Source organism: Dipodomys spectabilis, unplaced genomic scaffold (assembly GCF_019054845.1).
Source record: "Dipodomys spectabilis isolate Male_0828 unplaced genomic scaffold, ASM1905484v1 ptg000094l, whole genome shotgun sequence".
Lineage (NCBI taxonomy): Eukaryota > Metazoa > Chordata > Mammalia > Rodentia > Heteromyidae > Dipodomys > Dipodomys spectabilis.
The window spans coordinates 4120569-4146622 of NW_024870771.1; the positions used below are offsets into that span (position 1 = coordinate 4120569).

General features: G+C 41.8%; 1 protein-coding gene across 1 annotated transcript in view; it reads left to right on the plus strand.

Moving 5' to 3' along the window:
* Hephl1 (hephaestin like 1) overlaps positions 1–26054 on the plus strand; it is an 83900-nt gene that overhangs the window by 40486 nt on the left and 17360 nt on the right. Inside the window, exons 7-14 of the mRNA XM_042685242.1 lie at positions 2055–2194; positions 2329–2460; positions 4231–4442; positions 7809–7959; positions 12107–12319; positions 18387–18600; positions 22721–22860; positions 25121–25261. Of these exons, the coding sequence (XP_042541176.1) occupies positions 2055–2194; positions 2329–2460; positions 4231–4442; positions 7809–7959; positions 12107–12319; positions 18387–18600; positions 22721–22860; positions 25121–25261 (1343 nt within the window). The remainder of the gene's footprint in view (positions 1–2054; positions 2195–2328; positions 2461–4230; positions 4443–7808; positions 7960–12106; positions 12320–18386; positions 18601–22720; positions 22861–25120; positions 25262–26054) is intronic.

A 26054-nucleotide genomic window follows, 5' to 3' on the forward strand; every position in this document is an offset into this window, starting at 1 on the left:
GTTGTTAAGGGAAGCCTTCCCTGACTTCTGAATCACAAGTAATCACTTTTTCTTGGTTCCCATAGCATCTAGTATTTTTCAAATTGAATCTTGAAATTTATAATTTGATGTGAACTTCTGTGACTTGGAGATGCATATGTTGATGATGTCTATGAATGCATTAAAATGAACAATTGGATGCTAAGAATGATTACTATTCCCCAGCACTATTCAAGTCCTCTTTTTGTGACCAGTAATGACAACCTTTGCTTCAAGCATATATTTCATTCATCAATTCTGTTCATTCACACATATATACATGCATTCTTCCACCAAACTAATGCAGCTGAAACTTGCACAAAGAATTTGTGAGAACCATGCATAAAAATCTTTTCATGTCAATATTCTCTATTGGTGAGCATTTCTTTCTAAACAGAATAAGAAAAACAAACTTTTGTTATTATTGTTTTATTTATTTTCTGCGCTGGTCCTGGAGCTTTAACTTGGGGCCTGGGGGTTACCCTGAGCTTTTTGCTCAAGGCTAGTGCTCTACCACTTGAGCCACAGCTTCCATTTCCAGATTTTTCATGGTTAATTCTAGATAAGAGTCTCATGAACTTTCCTTCCCAGGCTGGCTTTGAACTGAGATCCTCAGATCTCAGCCTCCTAAATAGCTAGGATTGCAGGCATAAGCCACTGGAGCTTGGTGAGATTTAGCTTTTAAAACAATTCAGAAGCCTTCTGGAGTTCTGAAGTGCCTTCTAAAATATGAAAAATTAGAGTATATTCCACCAGTATTTAGTGTGGTATATGAAAGTACAATGAACTTGTGGCAGGAGAGATGCAATGCATCTAAGACAACATCCTCACCCTTATGTGGAGAAGGGGTGCAGAAACAACTTTACAAGTTATGAGTAGAGGTAGTTTCATGGCTGTTCAGAGATAACAAAGATAGTCATAGAGCACCGCACACAGGAAATAGGATTTAAGCAGGATCTTGTAGAATGACAGAATTTATATAAGTGAGTAGTGAAGGCTGGGAAAATTTAGATGCAGGGGTTAATGCACAGCACCTGCTATATGGGAGAGGTAGATTAGATCAGAAAGAATGTGGTGGTCATTTGCATAAAGGAATGAGCACTTGCATAGAACAATAGAAAGAATACTGGACATCAATCACAAAAGTTCTTTAATACTTTAAAACTTGGTTTGATTCGCAACTGGAAGCAATTGACACTTAAGGATAAATAAATAGTGCTGGTAACCTTTTGTGATATTAATGTTGTGTTAGTATGTATACTGAGAAAAAAATGAGTAAGCCGGAGTGAGATAAGGTGCAGAATATGCAATGAGGTGATGTGAGCCTCACCTGGGCTTTAGTATAAGGAAGACAAGAAGAGAAAAGATGCACAAAGTGTGTTGAAAAAGAAGTGTACAGAATTTACAAAGTGAAGATGAGTAAGCAAAGGGGATTAGATAGCAAAAGAAGAGAAAGACAATGCATGACTGTAGGAGTGGTATTTCCACAGGTGGAGATGAGGTGGTTGAGAACTAATGCTAGTCAGAAGTTATGTTATTATATCTCACAATTTTGAAATTTGATTTTTTATGATAACAGTTTATAGGTCCTTTCCATTAATTAAATGACTTAATTAACTAGGCACTCACTTAATCATGCCAGATAGCACATATCCTACAATCTGCAGAGCGTGTTCACATTGATATCAGCAAGAGATAGATGCTTGCTCAGCAGAGAAACCTGTTAGCTCTTTATTACTTTGTAGGACACAGTTCTGGGACCCCAACATTGGTAAGTAAGGAGTTTGCCTGTAACTTATTTGGTTGCTGAACTTCTGGGGAAGGGAGTACCATGTCCAAGAGAGAAATGAACTCGATCACTTCTGAAGACTTTTAAGGCTGGTCGACTCCTTGTGAACTTTGCTCAAGCCAGTGTGGATGTTCCTGGGGAGACTGGTGGGTGAGTGGGATAGAGGTTATCATTGAAGATCCATTGTTAATGTCTCCAGTGGATGTGGCAGGATGTGTTTTCAATCACATTCCAACATCATTTACAGCGACTCTGCACTCTACTTCACACAAGGAGAGCACAGAATAGGAGGGCAATATTGGAAGGCTCGGTATACAGAATATGTGGATGCAACTTTTACTCAAAGAAAAAGACCCTCCGGGATAGAAGGCCATCTTGGAATTCTTGGTACAGTAAAACAATCCTCGTGTTTGGAGAGACCATGCCTTACCGGGCATTGTTCATCTCCATAGAATGACTCCTCTGCTCGTACTTATTTCCTTTCCTCTCACCAACTTCATTCCCCTCTCAAAATTTTCTAGGTCCAGTCATAAAGGCAGAGGTGGGTGATACCCTGCTAGTGACCTTTGCCAACAAAGCTGACAAAGTCTACAGCATTCTACCCCATGGTGTGCTCTATGACAAGGCATCTGATGCAGCTCCAAACTTAGATGGTGAGTCTCAGCCTGAGCCTAGAGAAGAAACAGAGCAAATGAGGGAAGGACTGACAACTATACAGACTTGGTTCAAGTCCTGGTCCCTTCCCTTCCCAACTCTAAGTACTTAGGCAATGATTTCAACTTCCTGAACATTATTCTTCTCATCTATCCAATGCAGATAATAACATTCACATGATAAGGCACTGGAAAAGGATGGGGAGAATACAGAACAGGTTCCTCAATAGGTTCTTTGGAAATGGTCATTTCTTTCCTTTTCTCTTGGTAATGTAGTAAATTTAAAGTGAGCTTCTTCCATATCTCTAAAATGGAGAGTCTTTCTGCTGGAGGTTTTTCAAGATTCTGCTGGTAAGAATAGAAGGGGAAAGCTCATTTCCAGTGTTTCATTAACAAAATTATACACGTCGTTGTTCTATTTACTACTAGAACTGTTGATTGAAGGTTGGTATTATGGGCTGTATATTATCATATGCAGCCTTTCTCCCTCACAGAGCAGGGAGTGCAGGCTCTTTGCACACAGGAGGGCAGCTTCAGCTGGTGGCAGGAATATCCACCATTCAAGACAATGCTTCTGAGAAACTCCTGGGCCCTCAGTGCTGCCACCATGGCTGCAGCAGCCACCATGGCCTCCTGGGATTTTTCTTCATCCCCTAGATGGAGGCCCGGCCCAGTCAAGATTAGGTTTGGTGGTGCTGGTGAGAGGAAGGATAAAAGAATCTGTACGCTCCAATCTTCAGCCTCTCCTGATAAAACTGTGCTCTCTGTTTTTTAAAATCGAGATGCTCAGAATGACTTGTGGGGAGGGGAGGTGCCATAGAGAGAACACCAAGGCCAGCCAAATGTTTGTGTTTTTCATTTTTCAAGTCAGAAAACTTACTGGGCACATTTTTCCAAAACATGGAACAATATGCAAAGGGAATCTTTAGCCTGGTCCAGTAAGAGAGATACTGTTGTGGTTTTTGGCAGTACAATCAATGTGAATTAGTTGCACGGGCTTTCAAAGGAAACAGACTTGAGTTTGAATCCCTGCTCTGTCATTTATCAGCTTTGTAACCTTGAACATTCACTTACCTCTTCCAGCATATGGTTACTTAAATTAGTTACTAGTTCATGCTCCCAGGATTCAAAATCTTTAAAAATTAGTCTCTTGTTTAACATTTTGGGGTTGTTTCTTGCAAGGCTGAGTAAAACATATTTTACATTGAAGGCATTCAATGAGCCGGGCACTGGTGGCTCACACCTTTAATCCTAGCTACTCAGGAGGCTGAGATCTGGGGATCACAATTCAAAGCCAGCCAGGGAAGGAAAGTCCACGAGACTCTTATCTCCAATAAACCACTCAGAAAACTGGAAGTGGTGCTGTGGCTCAAGTGGTAGAGTGCTAGCCATGAGCTGAAGAGCTGAAGGACAGCGCCCAGGCTTAGTGTTCAAGACCCATGACAGACAAAAAAAAAAAAAGAAGGCATTCATTAAAGATGTCTCATATTTATTTAATTGCTAAATGGACTATATCACTCTTTCAATGTTGGCTAAGTCCAGTATTTGGGTATAAAACAGTATACACTCTACAAAGAAAACAGTGCTTTGAGTGAAGCTTCTACCTCATAAAACAACAGTGTGTTATAGGCATCATTGGCTCCCCTGGTGGGGTAAATACTAACTCTCCTGTAACATTTGCCAGCATTGGAGAGAAACATGGGGATGAGTCAGCCAAGCCTGGGCAGTGTTTGCTGTGGATTTGACAAACCATTTCATTTGTACCCTCAGGATTTCTGAAACCAGGTGCCCATGTCAAGCCTGGGGAAACCTTCACATACAGATGGATGGTGCCGGAAAGTGTCAGCCCCGCCGCAGGCGACCCCCCCTGCTTGACCTATCTTTACTTCTCAGCAGTTGAGGCAATCAAGGATACCAGTGCTGGGCTTGTAGGACCTCTGCTGGTGTGTAAAAGGGGTGCTCTCAATGCCGACGGCACACAGGTAGGTCATCAAATGTCACCAAGAGTTTACCGGGTAGTAGATGAGCCATGTGGCTACCGAGTAGCTAGTGATGAAGAGGCCCTGACAAAAACAGTAGCTCTTCTTTCCTCTTGAAATTGACTCCTACACAATGAGGAGCTTATTTATTTTTTTCTAAACTTTAGACCCAAATTTCCAAAGTAACCAAGGCCCACCCAGGATTGTTGCTTTTCTATTTCTTATAGCTGGGTTGAGTATACTTCATTCCCAGAATGAAGTACATATGACATCCCTATGAGACCTTACTAGAAAGATACATAAATACCTCTTCCCCTGCTCATCTTTTCACCTGCTAGAAGAGGCCTGAGTAGGTTTTTCCCTGCAAAAAGACTGATACAAAGTAGGTAGGTTACTTCTTGAAGTGAAAATAACTTTGGTAAAATGGATTTCTCTCTGAACAAAATTTCAGCTTTGGGGAGGTTTCAGGATTTTTTGTTCCTCGTGCATTATGTATAACTAATGTCACCATAAATAATATTTGGCTTAGGTAAAACAACAACTTCTACAGATACTTATAGAAAAAAAATCAAATTTTTCACTGAATGAATTCAACAGGGAAAAAAAATCAAAACTACGTTACAAATATTTTCCGGCACTTTATCTTTTTGGTTCAGGTATTTAATTCATAGGAAATAAGCTAGTGCACTGGGAAAAGACAGATGTGCAAAGTCACATGTTCTTCTGACCTACTACCATAGTAAATACATTCTGTATTACCTTATACTACTATTGAGGTATAGTACAAATACTCAAGAGTATTACACATGAAATAGACATTTCTAGGATTTTTCATTTTTGCAGAGAACTGGTAGACCAAGATGCCTGTGTCATCTAAGTCTAGAAATTCCTTTGAGTCCAGAACTAGGTCCTTACAATGCCAAATATTCTAAGACATCACAGCTTAGGTAAATTGCCTTACAATTTCTAATTGGTAAAATAAAGGTTTGAATGAATAGGTTTTCCTCTTTTTATAAATATACTTAATATCACATAGAGGTATTTTAAAATGCTGTGCTTTTCACTGCTAATCAGTGCAAGAAGGTAAGCCTCTAAATATGTGTTTGTAAGGAATTATTTACACACTTTCTTGCAGCTACCATAATTAACTTCCAGTTTTCAATGACGAGTTACAGGGGTTGCCAGCTTTGGCTGAACACTGTAATTATCTGGAAATTATGATTTAATTGGTCTACAACATCTGAATAAAGAATGTGTGAAAGATCCAACTCTTTTTTTTTTTTTTTTTTTTTTGGGTCCGGTTGTGGGGCCTGAACTCTGGGCCTGGGTGCTGTCCCTCAGCTCTTCAGCTCAAGGCTAGCGCTTTACCACTTGAGCCACAGCACCACTTCCGGCTTTTTTTTTCTTTTTGCTTATGTGGTGCTGGGGAATCGAACCCAGGGCCTTATGCATTGCAAGGCAAGCGCTCTACCACTGAGCCACCTTCCCAGCCCAGATCCAACTCTTTTATGGCCAACTTTGAGAAACCTTGTCAAATAAGAAGAATCATAATTACATTTCACGTAGCTCTCTGAAGACTCCAGAAGTGTCTGTAGAAGTTGTTGTTTTACCTAAGCCAAATATTATTTATGGTGAGATTAGTTATACATGATGCATGAGGAACAAAAAATCCTGAAACCTCCCCAAAGCTGAAATTTTGTTCAGAGAGAAATCCATTTTACCAGACAGAAAGTTATTTTCAATTCAAGAAGTAACCTACCTACTTTGTATCAGTCTTTCTGCAGGGAAAAACCTACTCAGGCCTCTTCTAGGCAAGTGAAAGGATGATCAGGGGAAGAGGTATTTATGCATCTTTCTAGTAAGGGTTTCATATGGATGCCATAGGCTATAGCCAGGTGATTTTTTTAGCTTCCCCTCCCTCCCCTTCCCTACTCTTCCTTTCCTTCTCCTCTCCTCCCCTCCTCTTCCCTCCCCTTCCCCAGTCTCCTCCAGTTCCCCTCCTCTCTCCCCTCTTCTCCAATTTCTCTCTCCCTCTTTCCCTCCCTCCCTTCCTCCCTTCTCCTTCCCTTTCTTCTTCTTCTCTCTCTCTGGATTAGAAGTCTGCAAAAGAAAAAAGAAGCAAACTGTGCATGCCTAAGGACATAGCAGAACACACCAAATTCCCCTAGTTGCTTTTGAACTTGGCTTTGTTGCATGATACCAAGGGAGAAGAGTGAAGGATTAGCTGAGCAGGCAGGCAGGCAAGGCATCACTGTAAGGACAGCAGCAGAATAAAAGGCAGCTTGGATGGGAAACATGTTTGAGACAGGAGGACATCTAGTGACAAAACGTGTATCAGCTATTTGGTGCAGCTTGAAAGAAAAGCATAATCATTAGTTGAGTGTACTGTGTAGTCAAATAAAATCCAATAAACTGTCTAGGAATATTCAACCTAGTAATTCATAGTCCTCTTCAACCCAAGTTAGCATAAAATAACCCTGTTTCCTAAGTTTTATGAATTCATTATTTTTCTCACAAATATATGTTGAGTGCCTGATTTTCCAGCCATTTTTCTTGGACCTGTGGGTACAGAGTGGAATCAAAAACTCTAAAATTGTCTCTCCCACATGCAGCCCATACTTCAGTGGAAAGCAGTTAAAAATAAGTTTATAAAATATAATGTCAGGTGGAGCTAAGTGCTTCAAGTACAACAAGACTAGGGTAAGATGAGTTTAGGGTGAGGCAGAAGGTGAAGGCTATGTAACATGAGGAGCGAGCTGGGGAGGAGATTTCTTTAGGAGGGGGACAGCATCTGAAAAGACCCCCAAAGCACGAATGAGGCTGGTGTGCTATTGATGGAAGAGCACAAAGGCAGAGTGTCTTCTGAAAGTGAGGAGGTGAGGAGCAGGAAATGAAGTCAGACAGAGAGGTTGAGGCCCGAGCATCGGAGGCCATACTCAGACGCTGTCAGAGAGGTCCAGCCTGTGAACAGGACTACACAGGGCAGAAAGCCTGCTGAGCAAGGATATCACACTTTGGAAGAAATTGAGAATGGTGTAAGGGAGACAACTGATAAGGATGCATTGTGCTCATAAATTGACATGTTGAATTGAAAGCCCGTTGTACAACTACTTAAAAATAATAATTAAAAAAGAGGAACAACAGAAAAGAAGTTTCATAGTAATGAATAGGACATAAAAAGAAAGACATGTTTCCTAGACATCATGTGAACCCACCCGAGTCAAGCTGAGAATCCTGATTTACAAAATGACTTGGTGAATCTGTAGCTTACATTGATCATCACTCATTTTGTCTTAAATTTGAAAGTTAAACATGCTATGAATTCTGCAAGCTGTATGTTTTGTGTATTTCTTTCTTTCTTCTCCATAGAAAGGAATAGACAAGGAATTTTACTTACTGTTCACAGTCTTTGATGAGAATCTGAGCAGGTATTTTGATGAAAACATTCAGAAGTTTACCTGGCATCCCTCCAGTGTTGACAAGGAAGAAAAAGAGTTTGTGAAATCCAACCGAATGCATGGTATGATAAATGAAAAGCATAATGGCATTTGAAATGTAAATAGTTGTGGTGTTTTAATTATCTTAATTTTTGTTTCTTGAGTATTGCTCTCAGTCTCAAAGTAAGTGATTTCACATCTTCAGCTTCACAGGTCATCTCCCAAAGATATGGTAAAACTTTATGCTTTCCTGTTGCTCATAATCATGTCTATAATCCTGAGGAGCTCAAAAAATTAAATCCCCTAACAACAAATCCTCAAAGAAACAACTGCCCGATAAATAAGTGGGCTAAAGACTTAAAGAGAAACTTCTCTGAAGAGGAAATAAGAATGGCCAATAGATATATGAAGAAATGCTCAACCTGTCTAGCCATAAAAGAAATGCAAATCAAAACAACATGAGATTCCACCTCATCCCAGTTAGAATGGCTATAATCAAGGAATCTATTAACAACAGATGCTGAAGGGGATGTGGCCAAAAGGGAGTCCTACTGCACTGTTGGTAGGAGTGTAAACTTGTGCAATCACTTTGGAAAGCAATATGGAGGTTCCTCAAAAGACTCCACATAGAGCTCCCCTATGACCCAGCACTTTTGGGCATTTACCCAAACAATCACAAACTAGACCATACTAAGGCTACCAGTACAACTGTTTATTGTAGTATTATTTACCAAAGCTAAGATATGGAACCAACCCAGATGCCCCTCAGCAGATGAATGGATCAAGAAAATGTGATATATATATATATATATATATATATATATATAAATTCTATGCCTTCATCAGAAGGAATGACATCGCCCCATTTGTTAGGAAATGGAAAGACTTGGAAAAAATTATATTAAGTGAAGTGAGCTATGCCCAAAGAAACAAAGGTCCCATGGTTTCCCTTATTTGCAATAACTAGTATATGTCTGGGACAAGCAGACAAGATCAAAAGCTATGTACATATGACCAGATAAGATAACCAGATAAAATGAACCCCAAGATAGGGAAACAAGTGGTGTTTTCTTTCTTGCTATTGTTCCTAACATATTTATAATGTACCATGTGATTTTTTTTTGCTTCTTTCTATGTTCCTCCCCCATGGCATAACCCTTGTTTTCACTGTATTTGGTGTCGGTGCCCTGCATCTTGTATATACTTCTCTACCTTGGGAGGGGAAGGGAAAAAACAAAGTGCTTAAATAGAGATACAGGTTGACCCATTGTAACAATGAGATGTACAAGACACTATGTTGAAAAACGAACTTTACAATTTAGGTGGGGAGGGAGGTGGGGGAAGGGGGAGCCTACTTGTGGAGGTGGGAGGGAAGGGAGGGTAGGGGACAAACAAAGGAGGGGGTAACAATGCTTGATAGGAAATGTACTCATGACCTTGCTCATGTAACTGTAACCCCTCCGTACAGTATTTTTGCAATAAAAAACGTATTTTTTAAAAAAAGAAAGCAGTCAATAAAGTGCTAAAGCAAGTATTATAACAGACACAAAACTACTCATTTAAGGACTGAACACAACATCTACTTATTGACTTTAAAATCAGTGTGGGATTTCAATTCAACATGTTAGTTTCTAAGTACAGGTACCTTGATCATTGTCACCTCTTCCATCTCTCTCCATCTCTCCCAACCCTACCCATCCCCTCACATTGTTGTGTTCCATTTTCACAAATGTACATTGAATATTTTGACTATTCACCACCCTTCCTTTCTCCATTCATCTACCCCCTCTGCGCCTTGACTCACCCTCCCAAGGACAACACATGTTCTAGCTCTCTGGTATGTTTTTTAAAAGGAATATTTAAAAACATTTTATGAAAGAATAAAAAATATAGCCCCAACCTCCCTCCCAGCATAGAGAGTCCAAAAAGTCCAAGGTTACAGTGACATACAACAAGCAGGTTCAAACCCCCATGGTCCCTGATGCTCATTTCCAGCAGAACCTTCCTGGACAGGGTCTGGAAGCAAGCGACTTCCAATGTCATCTTCTAGGAAAAGCGTTCTGATACGTGGATAAGCAATTTGTATCTGCAATTTGTAGAAGATGGTAAAAGAGCAACACAAAACTAGAAAGGAGCAAACATGGTAATTCCTTAATGGGAAAGTTAAATTGTAAGACAATTATCATCAGAGAAACCTCTACAGGGAAAAAATTGAACTAATGGACCACATCACATTTAGTTGCAACCTGGTTTGATGATATGAAACTCATTTATTTTTTTTCATTATTATCTTTAAGTAGTTGTACAAAAGAGTTGCCATTTAACAAAGCAGTTTATGAATACAATATAACTTGATCAATGTCACCTCCTTCATTTTCACATGTCATTTTAAAAGCAAAGTTAAAGGAAAAATTTCACATTAAGGGAAAGATTTCACATTAATTACAAAGTAAATTCTAATGCTAGTCTTGCTTGGATGGGATAGGGGAAGAAGTAACAAAACCAGAGACTGGGCCTAACATGGTATCATGCTTTGACTCTCATGTATTTACAGGGTGTGTTTGAAAGGTGTTTATTCAAGGAATCAGTGCAAGATCTAGAAAATGAAGCTCTAAGCAAAAGTTTAAAATCAAGAAAGATTCTCTACCAAATAGTAATTTATTAAGACCTGTATTTACACTAATATTTTTAATATTTGATGAACAAAAGTTTAGGTCATTTCTATGAATAGTCCTATATTTAAGTATACTTAGCAAGCAGTCACAGAAATAAAAAGAACTTTTTGACAGGGGGCTTATTCCAGAAGGCCATTCATGTCTTTGGATTTGTTTGTTTGTTTTTGCCTGATGTGGGCAATAGTGGGGATTAGGTGGAGATACATTATCTCTCTAAGGGACATTGATCAAGAAACATAATTATGTATACTTACCCATCAGACATTGCTATGTAATCTTGACATTTATCCCTACAGAACGAGAATGTGGTTTCTAATTTCTTCCTAAGACTTTGATCCAGATATAGCCACTGTTAATGGATTGGGTTGATATAAAAGGTAAAGTCAATTATACATAAGTTATCCCCAAAGACATTTCAAATGGACTGAAATATGCTTCAATCCACCAAACACTCTTTGGAAGTGAAAGGAGATGGAAGAAGTGTGGAAATATAATGAGGATGTGAACTTGTTCAAAATACATCTATATATCTGTGGAATTGTCATAGTGAAACCTCATTCTATCCATGTATACACACTCAAAAATAAAAAAAAATCTACAGGTTTTTTTTTTTATTGAAGCAAGAAAAGGAAATTTTGTCATTAAGATTTATTTCCTCAGGTGCTAAGTCTTTATAATGTACTGCTCCCTCATCTCCTCTAGATTACTCTCCACTAATCGGCCATGTGCAAATACAATGTTAATTTGTTTTCACCATGAAAATAAAAGGATACAAAACCCATGAAAGCAGTCATGTCTGATAACTCCTAGAATGAGATATGAAGACATCAGCGTTGAGGATCTAGCAGAATTGAATGACTGGATAACCAACGAAGAGATATTTAACAAGGGAGATGGCTAGAAAGCAACTTCCAAAGAAAATGATTTTTATATCAAAAGTTTTAGAAAAGAGTATGGGAAACTGATGAAGTCAATAATGTTTTCTCTATGTGTGCCAGTACTGAGGCTTGAACTCAGGGATTCTTGTTCTCGCTTGGCTTTTTCTCTCAAAGCTGATCCCCTTGAGCAAGAGCTTCACTTTCAGCTCTTCACCGGTTAATTACAGATAAGAATCTTATGGACCATATCATGCCATGAAACAATTTGTAGAAAAAAATTATCCACAAACAACCTGACTTTATTCCTTATTTTTTTTAATTAAGCAGTTGGACAAAGGGGTTTCAATTCAACAAGTCAGATTTTGAGTATAATGCAACTTGACCTTGTTTACTCGTAATGTGCTTGCATATGTATCATTAAATTTTCTTATAATTGTAATGTATTTGTATTATTGTTATTTTGCTAGTTTAAGTGGATCCACCCTCTAGCTTCTCCATCCAGGTTTTTAGTAACATTTCTTTAGTAGTTTTTATTTTCTAATAACAAGAATATTCTGGACACCACAAACACACTTGAACACCACCTTCCGCATGTTGATAATCTCTCACTAAGATAGAGTGTTTTTAATATGTCTACATACACAGAAGGTTCTGACAGTCTTCTTGTTCCCATTTAGCTATTAATGGTTATATGTATGGCAACCAGCCAGGCCTCAGCATGTGCAAAAAGGATAGAGTGTCCTGGCATTTGATTGGAATGGGCACTGACACCGACATGCATGGAGTTTATTTCCAAGGAAACACCATCCACCTTCGAGGCACTCATCGCGACTCGCTGGCTCTGTTTCCCCACATGTCCACAACAGCGTTCATGCAACCCGACAATGCAGGTAAAAATGGTGGGTCTGTCTAGAGACCAGATTTCAGCTCCTCCTCATGGGGTCTTCTCTCAGAAGAAATTGACAGGCTTTTGATAATTCAAGAGTTATAGAAGCAGATATAGTTACATTCAAATGAGAGGAATCCTAGGTGTTTTTGTCCAAACACCCAGTGCAAAGGGCGGAGGAGATGACATCCACCAAGCAGGATACAGGGGTCTTCTAAATGACTCTGCCATACAAATCCCAGGTGAATGCTTTTGATCCATGAAAATTTATCTCTAAGAAAAGAAATTTCTGGCTGGGAAGGTGGCTCAGTGGTAGAGTGCTTGCCTTGCATGCATGAGGCCCTGAGTTCGATTCCTCAGCACCACATAAACAGAAAAAAACTGGAAGTGGAGTCGTGGCTCAAGTGATAGAGTGCTAGCCTTGAGCTGAAGAGCTGAGGGACAGCACCCATGCCCAGAGTTCAGGCCCTATGGCTGACAAAAAAAAAAAAAGGAATTTCTTACTCTCTTGAGCATGTACATCATTCTAGGTGCTGCTCCAAAGCATGTGGGTGCTCTAGGTATTAGAGAAATGGATGTAGCCATAAATAGAAGAACTTGGTTTCCCTTCCCTAATGACTTACAATGACTTTCAAATTAGCTGTCTGGAAACTTCTCTATTTTCATTTTTTCTGTTGAGCACTTTTGCTTTCTCCTGAGAGAAAGCTGCATTTTATTCATAGAAGTCCTTGTAAAGTGCCAATATGTGGAACATTTGCCCTAGAAATCCCAAGCTAATTAGGTTATTTGTTTTGTTTTTTTGAGCAGCTCATGGGAGTGTATGCTACTTTCTGCATGAAAAGTAGGATAGCAGGTGCCATGTGCATTCAATATATTTCACCACCCAACTTATTCACCAGTCTTAATATGAAACCTATGTGCTACTCAAGTAGCTGCTGAATCTCACATATTAATGGACTTGACTTCATTTACTGGAACCACACTTGAGATGCCTCTGTATCATCAGTTGAAACCTTGAGACTTGAGCTTTAAAACTTTTGCCCAAGAGCTCCTAGCATGAGAAGATCTATAAATAGTTTTAATCCACAGAAACAGGCCCTGAAAGAATTGGTTGGAATAATTTTAGAGATCTAGCTACTTTTCTAGTGTGGAACCATGACAGTCTCACAGCTTCTAAGGAGCCTCGTAACAAAAGTTTCTGGTTTATGTTTGGTGGGAAACACAGATTTGTGAATACTGAAGAGCTTAATCATTTTTAGCTATTCTTGTCCCTTATTTAGAAGCTGAGAAAAGTGCTCAAAAAGTGTGTAGACCTAGTTACCAGCAGCTCCTGCCTATAATTCTAGTTACTCAGGAGGTTGAGATCTGAGTACTATGGTTCAAAAGTAGCACTGACAGGAAAAGTGTATGAGACTCTTTATTATCACTTAACCACTAAAAACCCAGAAGTGGAACTGTGGCTCCACTAGCAGAGTGCTAGCCTTGATTGAAAAAAATAAAGGGACAGCACCCAGGCCCTGAGTTCAAGCCCCAGTACCCTCCCCCCCACACACACACACAAAGTAGAGCAGACAGTGGCTGAAACTCACACATTTCTTCTTGATCTTTGAGAAAACACTTCCTTAACTGCTGAAAAACAATAATGGACAAATACATCATGAGCTGCCTGAAAAAAGCTTGCACAAAGGAAGACCTTTCCAAACGTGCTTTCTTTGTAGTTTCACAAGACCCTGGCCCACATTTTTAAGAAGAATCAACCTTATATTTATTATGCTTTTTGAGGCTCTTGTTCAAGGGGCACTTAAATATCTACTGAATCAACTGTTTTTTCTCGTCAGAGAGGGAATTTGAAAATAATTGGACAACAGTTTCATGTGCAGAAAAATTAAAGTTCTTTGGGAAGTGCTGATAGTTACTAATGGGCACGCCAATTGTGTGATTCTAAAACAGTCTATTAGAGAAAGGGAAGATTTGTTGATCCAATAATTTCTTAATTTTGTTACATGTGGTTTTATAGTGAGTTTAGTTATGATGTATCTATCTGATGTCAATTCTTCTAGAAAATTCCATTGAAAATACAGTTAATGTTTTCTATGCATATTTCTAGCAAATCACATCTAATTTCAGGTGGGGTGATTTACTAGAATTACACACGGAAATCAAAATTTGTTCTTGTTGCTTTTTATTTGGCATAATGTAGAACAAGCTTTAGATATGAGACTCCTCAAGACCTTAATGAGGTAGTTCATCTTTTTAATGATGATAAAAATAAGACTTCACACTTTTATTGTTCACAATAATTTATGAAATCCCTTGGTAGCAATCTTCTATGACTTCAGAACTTTGTCTAGATTAATTAGTTCTTTTTAAACTAGCACAGGCTGAAATGGTCATATCTTCAGAAGTGACCATTTTTAGTGGGTGTGTATAATAAGGACGATCCTGAGAAGTCATTTCTTGGTAAAAATTTGTAGGGTTTATTTTTCCCCAAATAAATTTAAAATTAATTTTTATTCTGAAGTAAATCTATTCGAAACAATTTCTTTCCATTGGGGTCGGATTTGAAAATATTTAAAACCCAATGTTTTAAAAGTCAACCCAGCTTTGTTGTTGATTTGGAAATAAGTTATGTAGGTTTGGTAAAGCAGCCGTCCACCCCATGGCCCGCAGTAACGCGAATGCCATGCACAATGCTGGCTGTTCTCTTCCAGGGGATTTGAAAGTGTCTGCTCACCTTGGGCTGTCCGTTCTCTTCCAGGGGTTTTGAAGGTGTCCTGCTCACCTTGGGCTGTCTGTTCTCTTCCGGGGGTTTCCAAGGTGTCTGCTCACCTTGGGCTGTCTGTTCTCTTCCAGGGGTTTTGAAGGTGTCTGCTCACCTTGGGCTGTCCGTTCTCTTCCAGGGGTTTTGAAGGTGTTCTGCTCACCTTGGGCTGTCTGTTCTCTTCCGGGGGTTTCCAAGGTGTCTGCTCACCTTGGGCTGTGTGTTCTCTTCCAGGGGGTTTCCAGGGTGTCTGCTCACCTTGGGCTGTCTGTTCTCTTCCAGGGGTTTTGAAGGTGTCTGCTCACCTTGGGCTGTCCGTTCTCTTCCAGGGGTTTTGAAGGTGTCTGCTCACCTTGGGCTGTCCGTTCTCTTCCAGGGGTTTGAAGGTGTCTGCTCACCTTGGGCTGTCCGTTCTCTTCCAGGGGTTTTGAAGGTGTTCTGCTCCACCTTGGGCTGTCTGTTCTCTTCCAGGGGGTTTCCAAGGTGTCTGCTCACCTTGGGCTGTCTGTTCTCTTCCAGGGGTTTGAAGGTGTCTGCTCACCTTGGGCTGTCTGTTCTCTTCCAGGGGTTTTGAAGGTGTCTGCTCACCTTGGGCTGTCCGTTCTCTTCCAGGGGTTTTGAAGGTGTCTGCTCACCTTGGGCTGTCTGTTCTCTTCCAGGGGTTTTGAAGGTGTCTGCTCACCTTGGGCTGTCCGTTCTCTTCCAGGGGTTTTGAAGGTGTCTGCTCCACCTTGGGCTGTCTGTTCTCTTCCAGGGGTTTTGAAGGTGTTCTGCTAACCTTGGGCTGTCTGTTCTCTTCCAGGGGTTTTGAAGGTGTCTGCTCCACTTTGGGCTGTCTGTTCTCTTCCAGGGGTTTTGAAGGTGTCTGTTCACCTTGGGCTGTCTGTTCTCTTCCAGGGGTTTCCAAGGTGTCTGCTCACCTTGGGCTGTCTGTTCTCTTCCAGGGGTTTGAAGGTGTCTGCTCACCTTGGGCTGTCTGTTCTCTTCCAGGGGTTTTGAAGGTGTCAGCTCACCTTGGGCTGTCCGTTCTCTTCCAGGGGTTTTGAAGGTGTTCTGCTCACCTTGGGCTGTCTGTTCTCTTCCGGGGGTTTCCAAGGTGTCTGCTCACCTTGGGCTGTCTGTTCTCTTCCAGGGGGTTTGAAGGTGTCTGCTCCACCTGGCGCTGCCCGTTCTCTTCCAGGGGTTTTGAAGGTGTCTGCTCACCTTGGGCTGTCTGTTCTCTTCCAGAGGTTTTGAAGGTGTCTGCTCCACTTTGGGCTGTCTGTTCTCTTCCAGGGGTTTGAAGGTGTCTGCTCACCTTGGGCTGTCTGTTCTCTTCCAGGGGTTTGAAGGTGTTCTGCTAACCTTGGGCTGTCTGTTCTCTTCCAGGGGTTTTGAAGGTGTCTGCTCCACTTTGGGCTGTCTGTTCTCTTCCAGGGGTTTTGAAGGTGTCTGCTCACCTTGGGCTGTCTGTTCTCTTCCAGGGGTTTGAAGGTGTTCTGCTCACCTTGGGCTGTCTGTTCTCTTCCAGGGGTTTGAAGGTGTTCTGCTCACCTTGGGCTGTCTGTTCTCTTCCAGGGGTTTTGAAGGTGTCTGCTCCACTTTGGGCTGTCTGTTCTCTTCCAGGGGTTTTGAAGGTGTCTGCTCCACTTTGGGCTGCCCGTTCTCTTCCAGGGGTTTTGAAGGTGTCTGCTCACCTTGGGCTGTCCGTTCTCTTCCAGGGGTTTTGAAGGTGTCTGCTCACCTTGGGCTGTCCGTTCTCTTCCAGGGGTTTGAAGGTGTCTGCTCACCTTGGGCTGTCCGTTCTCTTCCAGGGGTTTTGAAGGTGTTCTGCTCCACCTTGGGCTGTCTGTTCTCTTCCAGGGGGTTTCCAAGGTGTCTGCTCACCTTGGGCTGTCTGTTCTCTTCCAGGGGTTTTGAAGGTGTCTGCTCACCTTGGGCTGTCTGTTCTCTTCCAGGGGTTTTGAAGGTGTCTGCTCACCTTGGGCTGTCTGTTCTCTTCCAGGGGTTTGAAGGTGTCTGCTCCACTTTGGGCTGCCCGTTCTCTTCCAGGGGGTTTCCAGGGTGTCTGCTCACCTTGGGCTGTCTGTTCTCTTCCAGGGGTTTGAAGGTGTTCTGCTCACCTTGGGCTGTCTGTTCTCTTCCAGGGGTTTCCAAGGTGTCTGCTCCACTTTGGGCTGTCTGTTCTCTTCCAGGGGTTTTGAAGGTGTCTGCTCCACTTTGGGCTGCCCGTTCTCTTCCAGGGGTTTGAAGGTGTCTGCTCACCTTGGGCTGTCCGTTCTCTTCCAGGGGTTTTGAAGATGTCTGCTCACCTTGGGCTGTCTGTTCTCTTCCAGGGGTTTGAAGGTGTCTGCTCCACTTTGGGCTGCCCGTTCTCTTCCAGGGGTTTTGAAGGTGTCTGTTCACCTTGGGCTGTCTGTTCTCTTCCAGGGGTTTTGAAAGTGTCTGCTCACCTTGGGCTGTCTGTTCTCTTCCAGGGGTTTGAAGGTGTCTGCTCACCTTGGGCTGTCTGTTCTCTTCCAGGGGGTTTCCAGGGTGTCTGCTCACCTTGGGCTGTCTGTTCTCTTCCAGGGGTTTGAAAGTGTCTGCTCCACTTTGGGCTGCCCGTTCTCTTCCAGGGGGTTTCCAGGGTGTCTGCTCACCTTGGGCTGTCTGTTCTCTTCCAGGGGTTTGAAGGTGTTCTGCTCACCTTGGGCTGTCTGTTCTCTTCCAGGGGTTTCCAAGGTGTCTGCTCACCTTGGGCTGTCTGTTCTCTTCCAGGGGTTTTGAAGGTGTCTGCTCCACTTTGGGCTGTCCGTTCTCTTCCAGGGGTTTTGAAGGTGTTCTGTTCACCTTGGGCTGTCTGTTCTCTTCCAGGGGGTTTGCAGGGTGTCTGCTCACCTTGGGCTGTCTGTTCTCTTCCAGGGGGTTTCCAGGGTGTCTGCTCACCTTGGGCTGTCTGTTCTCTTCCAGGGGTTTCCAAGGTGTCTGCACACCTTGGGCTGTCCGTTCTCTTCCAGGGGTTTTGAAGGTGTCTGCTCACCTTGGGCTGTCTGTTCTCTTCCGGGGGTTTCCAAGGTGTCTGCTCCACCTTGGGCTGTCTGTTCTCTTCCAGGGGGTTTTGAAGGTGTCTGCTCCACCTTGGGCTGTCTGTTCTCTTCCAGGGGTTTGAAGGTGTCTGCTCACCTTGGGCTGTCCGTTCTCTTCCAGGGGTTTTGAAGGTGTCTGCTCACCTTGGGCTGTCCGTTCTCTTCCAGGGGTTTTGAAGGTGTCTGCTCCACTTTGGGCTGTCCGTTCTCTTCCAGGGGTTTTGAAGGTGTCTGCTCACCTTGGGCTGTCCGTTCTCTTCCAGGGGTTTTCAAGGTGTTCTGCTCCACCTTGCACCACTTCGCCCGAGGCATGAGTCAGATCTACGAGGTCAGCAGCTGTGGCCACAGGGACCCTCCCGAGCCGCCCTACGGGATGCTAAGAACCTTTTTCATCGCCGCTGAAGAGGTAGAATGGGATTATGCCCCTAACAAAAACTGGGAGTTCGAAAAGCAGCACTTGGACGCAGGAGGGGAAAGGTACCAACGGCGAAGCCGCCAAGCTCTTCGGTGGGAATGCGCATGCTCACTTCTGGAAACATGAAAACAAATGTGCGGGGTTTTCTCTGCACAGCTCTGACAGGTGGAGGCTTTTCCTCACGCGTGCAGAAGCTCAGGGCTGCCCCCCCCCCCCGGTCCTCCACTGGACAGGGACAGGTGGCCACCCGAGGCCACTTCTGCGCTTCCTCGGTGATGACTGATCTGCCGTAGAGCAGATGGACAGATGGACTCTGCCGTGGGGCAGATGGACAGATGTCTTCAAGTGAGGATGAAGGGAAAGGCCCAGGGGAAGAAGCGAGTCCTCGGTGCCAGGGAAGCTGGGAGGGAGAGGAGGAGTGGAGGTCTCTGGGAGAGACGGTCCAGATACAGGTGTATGAGGGGAGTGAGGCAGGGGCCATGGTCTCAGAAGAGATCCCTGACCTGGGGTGCGAACTAAGCTGTCCCTCAATGTCTGTACCCAGAAAGTCTGCAAGATCCACCCACCTTCCTTTGAAAGGTTCAGAAGCCCGGGCTACATGCCAAGGAATGAGCAATGCTGGAGCCCCATGTAGGCTGTGAGTGTTGGGCCTCCACTGCCCTCTCCTGGAGTCCAGGGAGCCAGTCCTTCCGGACTTAGGGACAAGGTCAGAAGCAGAGTGCAGGCCTCCTCCTCCAGAGTTAGAACCCTCCACTCCATGACTCACCACTGTCCTGATGCTTAGATGAGGAAACCTGGGAGCCAGAGTAAAGTCCTCTAACTAGCCTTTGGTAGACTTGGAATTGAACAGAAACCTTTTGAGGAGGCAAATCCATGTTTTATTGTCTCAGCAGCACATCACATTGTAGTTCTCCAGTTCCTGTTTTCTTTTTATTGCAGAGGTGATGTACAGAGGGGTTACAGTTACATATGTCAGGTGTTGAGTACATTTCTTTTGAACAGTGTCACCCTTTTGTCTGCTTTTTTAACTTTGGGGAGGGCTTACAACTTGCAAGGGAGGCCTCTGTACTTGAGCCATGCGTCTAGCACTTTTGCTGTGTATATTTTTAAGATAGAGTCAGCTCAGGCTGACTTGTACTTCAATATTCCTATTTATCTCCCTGTGGCTGGGATAACAGGAACACACCATCATGCATTTCTGTAGAAGTGGGATCTCATACGTTTTGAGCCAGGGCTGGGTCCAGCCTGTACTTTCTTCCTCTTCCTCATGAAATCCTCTAAGGCTGGAAACACTTTTTTTTTTTCCTTTTCTTACTGGCCTTTGTTGTGAGGTTTTTCTCTTCCTGGGAAAGAGAGAGCCTAACAGTGCCACCCAATGGATAAAAGGGAGAGAAAGAAAAGAAATGAAAAGAAAAAGAAACACCAAAATTAACTATTTTGAAGACTGCCTTTAGAACAGAAGGATTTAAATCAGTTTGTTAATCTAGACACCTTTCTTCTGGAAACCCGATGCTGCCAGGATAAGCAAAAATTGATATTAAAGCAGTAGAAAAGGAAGTGAATACTAATTTGGCTTTCTATAAAATGATTACATTATTAATCAGCCAAATAAATTATTGTACAACTAAATAATTGTACAAAGTTTTTTCATGTATATGCAAGTGTGTAAAAGATACCACTTTCAGTATTTTCTTTTGACTCATTCTTACTTCTGTTTGAAGCCCCTTACTTCTGAATGATCAGGCAGGTCTAGTTCCAGGCTCTGGGACTCTGTCCCAAATGACACTAGAAAATAGAGAATGCTGGTGGAGATAAGGAGCAAGTTCCATAACCATGCCCCTCCTGCAACATTAATAAATACAAGAGGGATAAGGACATGTTTCCAAGTTCAAAGTTCACCAAATTCTGTAGAAAAAAATTTCAGTTTAGCACTGAAATGGTTTCATTTCCAGTAGTGCATCTGCAATCTCTCTGTAGATAGGAATCCAGGGACAAATATCTCTCCACACCCAGTGGAGTGCATCTGCCCTTTGCCCCAATTCCATGGGAGCACATGTTAGGGATTTGAACCACTCTCGATTCGATGTCAATGACATTGGTTTGATGCTTATGAGACATTGTCCTTATCAGCACAGGCCTCTATCATAACTTTAGGTTGTTAAGAGCATCTGGGAAGGCTTTAGGACCCTAAACAGGGAGCAAATAGATTCATCTGCACAACTCTAGGAGACAATTTATGAGTGAGTGTGTGTGTGTGTGTGTGTGCACACGCGCGCGCGCGCGCCAGCACCAAAGCTTAACCTCAGGCTTAGGGCTCTCTCCCTTAGCTTTTTGAGCCACAGCTCCGCATTTGGCTTTTTGCTGGTTAATTGGGAATAAGAGTCTCACAGACTTTTCTGCCCAGGCTGGCTTTGAACCATAACCCTTAGATCTTAGCCTCTTGAGTAGCTAGGATTACAGGCACCAGCCATGGGTACTCAACTATGTGAGGGCAAATTTGAAAAAAAAATAAGTTGCTATAGGCAGAGTTATATTTCATATTGCTGAGTTTGTGGAGTGGCATGTGTATAGTTGAACCATATTACTATGGGTTTCTCCATAATAATCATCATCTGTTGTACAACTCTTATGGGGCATTTGCTCAGAGTTTTACAAATCATATGTAGTTTGATCCTTACAATGTGCTTGACCAATGCAACTAACTTTCAGAATTTCCATGCAGATGAGATTATGTCAAAGAGAGTAATTAGCTTTTAATATACTCCTAACCCATTGCTGGACATCTACCCAAAACATCACAAGCCAGGATACCATAAAGACACCTGCATATCCATAGAGAAATAATGCTGGGAAACACCTGACTCCAAGGTCTATGTTGGTTAAAACCACAAGTATTAACAGAGCTCCTTGGAAAACAAAAGTAGAAGAAAAGTCTCTTCCTTTCTAAAGTATACAGTCTAGATCAGAGGTGTATGTTCTAGGCATTATGCAAAGCTCTGATGAAGGAGTGTGGAGGAGGAGAGACAAGAAGAAGCAGAAAGAAGAGAGATATGCCATAATTTGGAGATAAAATGGATAGATTTTTCTTTTTCCAAAACTTATTTGTAACCTGCAAGTTATTGTAACCTGTAATTTATTGTAACTTTTGGCTCTTTTGCGGTCATTTGAAGATCTTTAAAATGATAAGAAAACCTAAAGTGGACTGATAAGGTGAAATAAAATGTCTCTCTGTCTTCTTGTCAAATGTAAACCAAGGGTCCATTTAGCTGGGCATCTGTGGCTCACACCTATCATCTTAGCTACTCAAGAGGCTTAGATCTGAGGATTGAGGTTTGATGAAGCCTGGCTGGGGGAAAATGTCCTTGGAATTCTTATCTCTAATTAACCAGCAAAAAGCCAGTAATGGAGTTGTGGCTCAAGTGGTAGAACACAGCATGGAGCAAAAAAGCCAACTAAGAAGAGTTACAGTCACAAAAATAAGCATCCTTTTTAAAGTCTATTTAGTGTCATAGTTTTACATGTGTGTGCTTTATTTTGTTCACTGTTTCAAATGCCACTTCCCATTCCAGAAGTAGTACTGACGCCCTGTCTCATATTTGCATTTGCAAGCATCACAGGATTGGGATGTGCCCTACAGAGAAAATATGTTCACACAGAATGAATTATACTGCTGTTGGCTGTGAGTTTAATATTAATGAATTGTCATCATAATACGTTAAATAAAATGTCTTTAAGCTAACCTACATGCTTGGGAGCTGTCCCTGAGCCTCTTTATGCTCAAGGCTAGCACTCTACCACTTGAGCCACACAGCACCACTTCTGGCTTTTTTCTGAATAGTCTATTGGAGATGAGAATCTCATGGACTTTCCTGCCCAGGCTGACTTTCAACCATGATCCTCAGATCTCAGTCTCCTGAGTAGCTAGGATTATAGGCATGAGCCACCAGCAGTCAGCATAATTATTCTTGAGGGCAATTATAAGAGTGGACCATGGGTTTCCCTTAACAGAAACAATTCCTGCCCCTACTCCCCAAGAAAGGTGCAAATGGCCAGCTCTGTAGGGAGACCCTGATTATAGCCAGGTTTCGGGATCTTTACTCTGAATTCTCCCCAAATTCCTCAGAAATACTTGAAGTTTGTCTCCCTTCTGACAACCTAAATTTCTGCTGCTTCTGTTTGCAGACATGGAGATATATTTATGAACCACACTGAAAACTGGATTGGTTCTCAGTACAAGAAGGTGGTTTACAGGGAGTACACCAATGGAGAATTTGTGGAGATCAAAGCCCGGCCACCTCCAGAGGAACACTTAGAACTCCTGGGTATGGCAGATTTCAGTGTGTAGCATTAGCCCCAAGCATGGGTATACACACACACACACACACACACACACACACACACACACACACACACACTTCTGTGAGACAGGAGGGACAAAGTAGCATGACTTTATTCATCTGTGTGTAGTATATTCTTGCTCTGCCATCATTAGGGAGTGTAATATGAACTTGGATCACACAAAGAATACTTGTAGAAATATAACAGAGGACACATAGTCAGGAAGCTACATCCCCAGGAGCCTGACACTCCTTGAGCTGTGAGTCAACAGAGCTCTGAAGGACAAGTGTTGATTCTGTTGAGGGGGCTAGGTGTACTGCCACACAACCCTGGTTTGGTTCTAATCAATGAAATGAGACAAGTGAATATTTTCATTTGAAACAATTGATTGTCTCAGAGAATCTGGTAAAATATTTGCATGACTTCTCTAAGGTTCTGGACTCTTCATGCACAGTGCTGTACTTTCCACATGATATAAAAGAAGTAGGGTAAAACAGAAAACTCGGATGTGGAATGAGTGCCAAAACTAAAAGTCTGGTCTCAGTTCCAGAGGAGCTGACCCCCAAAACTCAGCATTGACTTGGTCTGTCTAATACTGCTTTTTCTGCTTCTGAATGCATGAGGTAACTTATATAATCAGTATAGCTTTACATTATCCATATCAATATTAAGTATCAAGCTGACTCTTAGCTTGAAAAATTATGAAATGCTCCACCCACCTTCCTCCAGACCTCCAGGGTCTATTAACATTTGACCTGCAAGCTTGTTTGTCTCACCAAATGAGTCATGCATTTGAGCCATGGTGTCTATAGAACTCTGGAGGAAAGGTGTTGGTCTTGCCAAGGGGCTGGGCACACTCCCAAATCTCCCTCATTTGTCCTACTCAGCGAAATGAGAGAAGCAAGTGACTTCATCAGTGGCATCTGAGCAGCCTTCAGCCAGGGGAGTGTGAGGCCTGTACACTTATTGTCTGTAGCACAAGGAGACACCTGGGCTTCTAAAATAGCTTGAGAGCCCATATAAGGCACACGGCTACTCAGCACCATTTCTTGTGTCCAGTTACACTGTAATACAGAAAGTATTCATTCTTACTTATCAGTATAATAAGGTGTATGTAGTTTAAGAAGCAATGTGAATAAATACTTTATTAGATGCAAATTCACACACCCACACGTCCACATTAACTGGTTAAAATTTGGGGTGGAGATGGTCCTAGGACTTGAACTCAGTGCATCATGCTTACTAGACAGGTACTCTACTGCTGAACAGTGCCTCCAGTGCTTTTTAAGTCTTATCATTAAAAAATGCTTTTCAGAAACTGCCTGGTTTAGGATAAAACTTTTCTTCTGAATATGAAAACATTTCAACAAATTTTATATTTATTGGTATCTTTAGTGGTGTTTCTCAGAAAAGTATAACAAAAATGGTGCTTTGGATTAGTGAAGAATGGATAAATGTTGCCACATCACCAACTGTGAGTGTCTCTATGAATGTAGAATACATGACATGCCAAGCAAAAAGCCATAGGGATCAGGTCTAAAGTACTTTTAAAATGGGAGCCCATTCACCATGAAGCTATGCCTCATTCAGGCACAAATAAGGGTCTAGAGTATGTTTCTTCAATGTTTCTACATATCTAACATAAAGCATTCAATATGCAGTAGCGAAATCAATGTGCTCTTCATAACTCAATATGTAAGCATTTTTAGTTCAATTTTACATTTCAAAACCTTTTAATAAAATTATTTCCTGGGATCATTATTACATCATTATATCCATTTACCAGATACTAAGCAATTTCATACTTACTAAAGGTTTATACACAGGAAATTACAGCACAAGGTGAACATCATGTTCATATGACTTTTCTTATTGTCCAATAGTAGCAAAAAGTTAACCATATATCAAATAGTATATTTCAGAATGCCCTGAAATAGCACTTTACAAAGATTACTTTTTTTTAATCCTTGCCACAATTCTGTGAGAAAAGTATAGATGTGTCAGATTACATGGCTCACCCAAGTCCTCCCAATAAGCAAAGGAAGCAGAAAAGCAACTCAGCTTGATCTTATTACTAAACACTGTATGATATTTACAGAATACAATACAATATTGTCCTCCAAAGGATGCGCACCAATGCTAAACTAAACTTTATTTTATTCTGCTAAATGCTATTTATGTTTAAACTACACTGATATTGGAAAGAACAACAGTAATGCACACAGGCCCGTGATCTGCCTTTAGGACCAATGATTCATGCTGAGGTGGGTGACTCCATCCTGATCATATTTAAGAACAAAGCAAGCCGGCCTTACTCCATCTCTGCCCAGGGTGTGGAGGACACAGACAGCGGGAAGCAACTCCAAGTGCCTATTACAAAGCCAGGTCAGTTATTCCAGAGGTCAGCCTTTTCTCTTTCTTTCTTTCTTTCCTTTCTTTCTTTCTTTCTTTCTTCCTTTCTTCCTTTCTTCTTTCTTTCTTTCTTCCTTCCTTCCTTCCTTCCTTCCCTGCCTCCTTCCCTCCTTCCCTCCCTCCCTCCATCCCTCCCTCACTCTCTCTTCTTTCTTTCTTTCTTTCTTTCTTTCTTTCCTTCCTTCCTTCTTTCCTTCTTTCTATTGTTATTGTAAAGGTGGTGTACAGAGGTATTACAATTATGTAAGCCAGGTAATGAGTACTTTTTGAACAGGGTCACCTTTTTCCTAGTTTTCTTCCAATTTTTTCTTCCTTATCTCCCTCCCCCACAAGTTGTATGGTTATTTTCAGCATAATGTCTAGTGAGTATCACTGCTGTATTTGTTTACCCTTTATCCCACCATTTCAGTCCTCCTTCTTACCCTCTTCCAACAGATAAACTTATATAAAAGACAAAAGTACAGAAACAAAAAACAGTGACAAAGGAGGGGGAAAAAAGCCAAGAAGCAAAGTAACATAAGACTTCTTGTTTTCATTTCTTAGAGTTCATTTTGGTAAGCATTATTTTATAGGATCATATGCCCATAGCTATTGACCTTTGTGATCCTTTCCCAAGAATATCCTCTTTTGGTCTCACTGTGTGAATGTCTAGAGTATTGTATGATTTATCATGTCCAAGTGTATTATTTTTGTCTTTTACCATCCAATGTGTTTACTTGTAGATTTTCAGACACTTTTTAGTTACAACAAATAAGGGAAACCATGC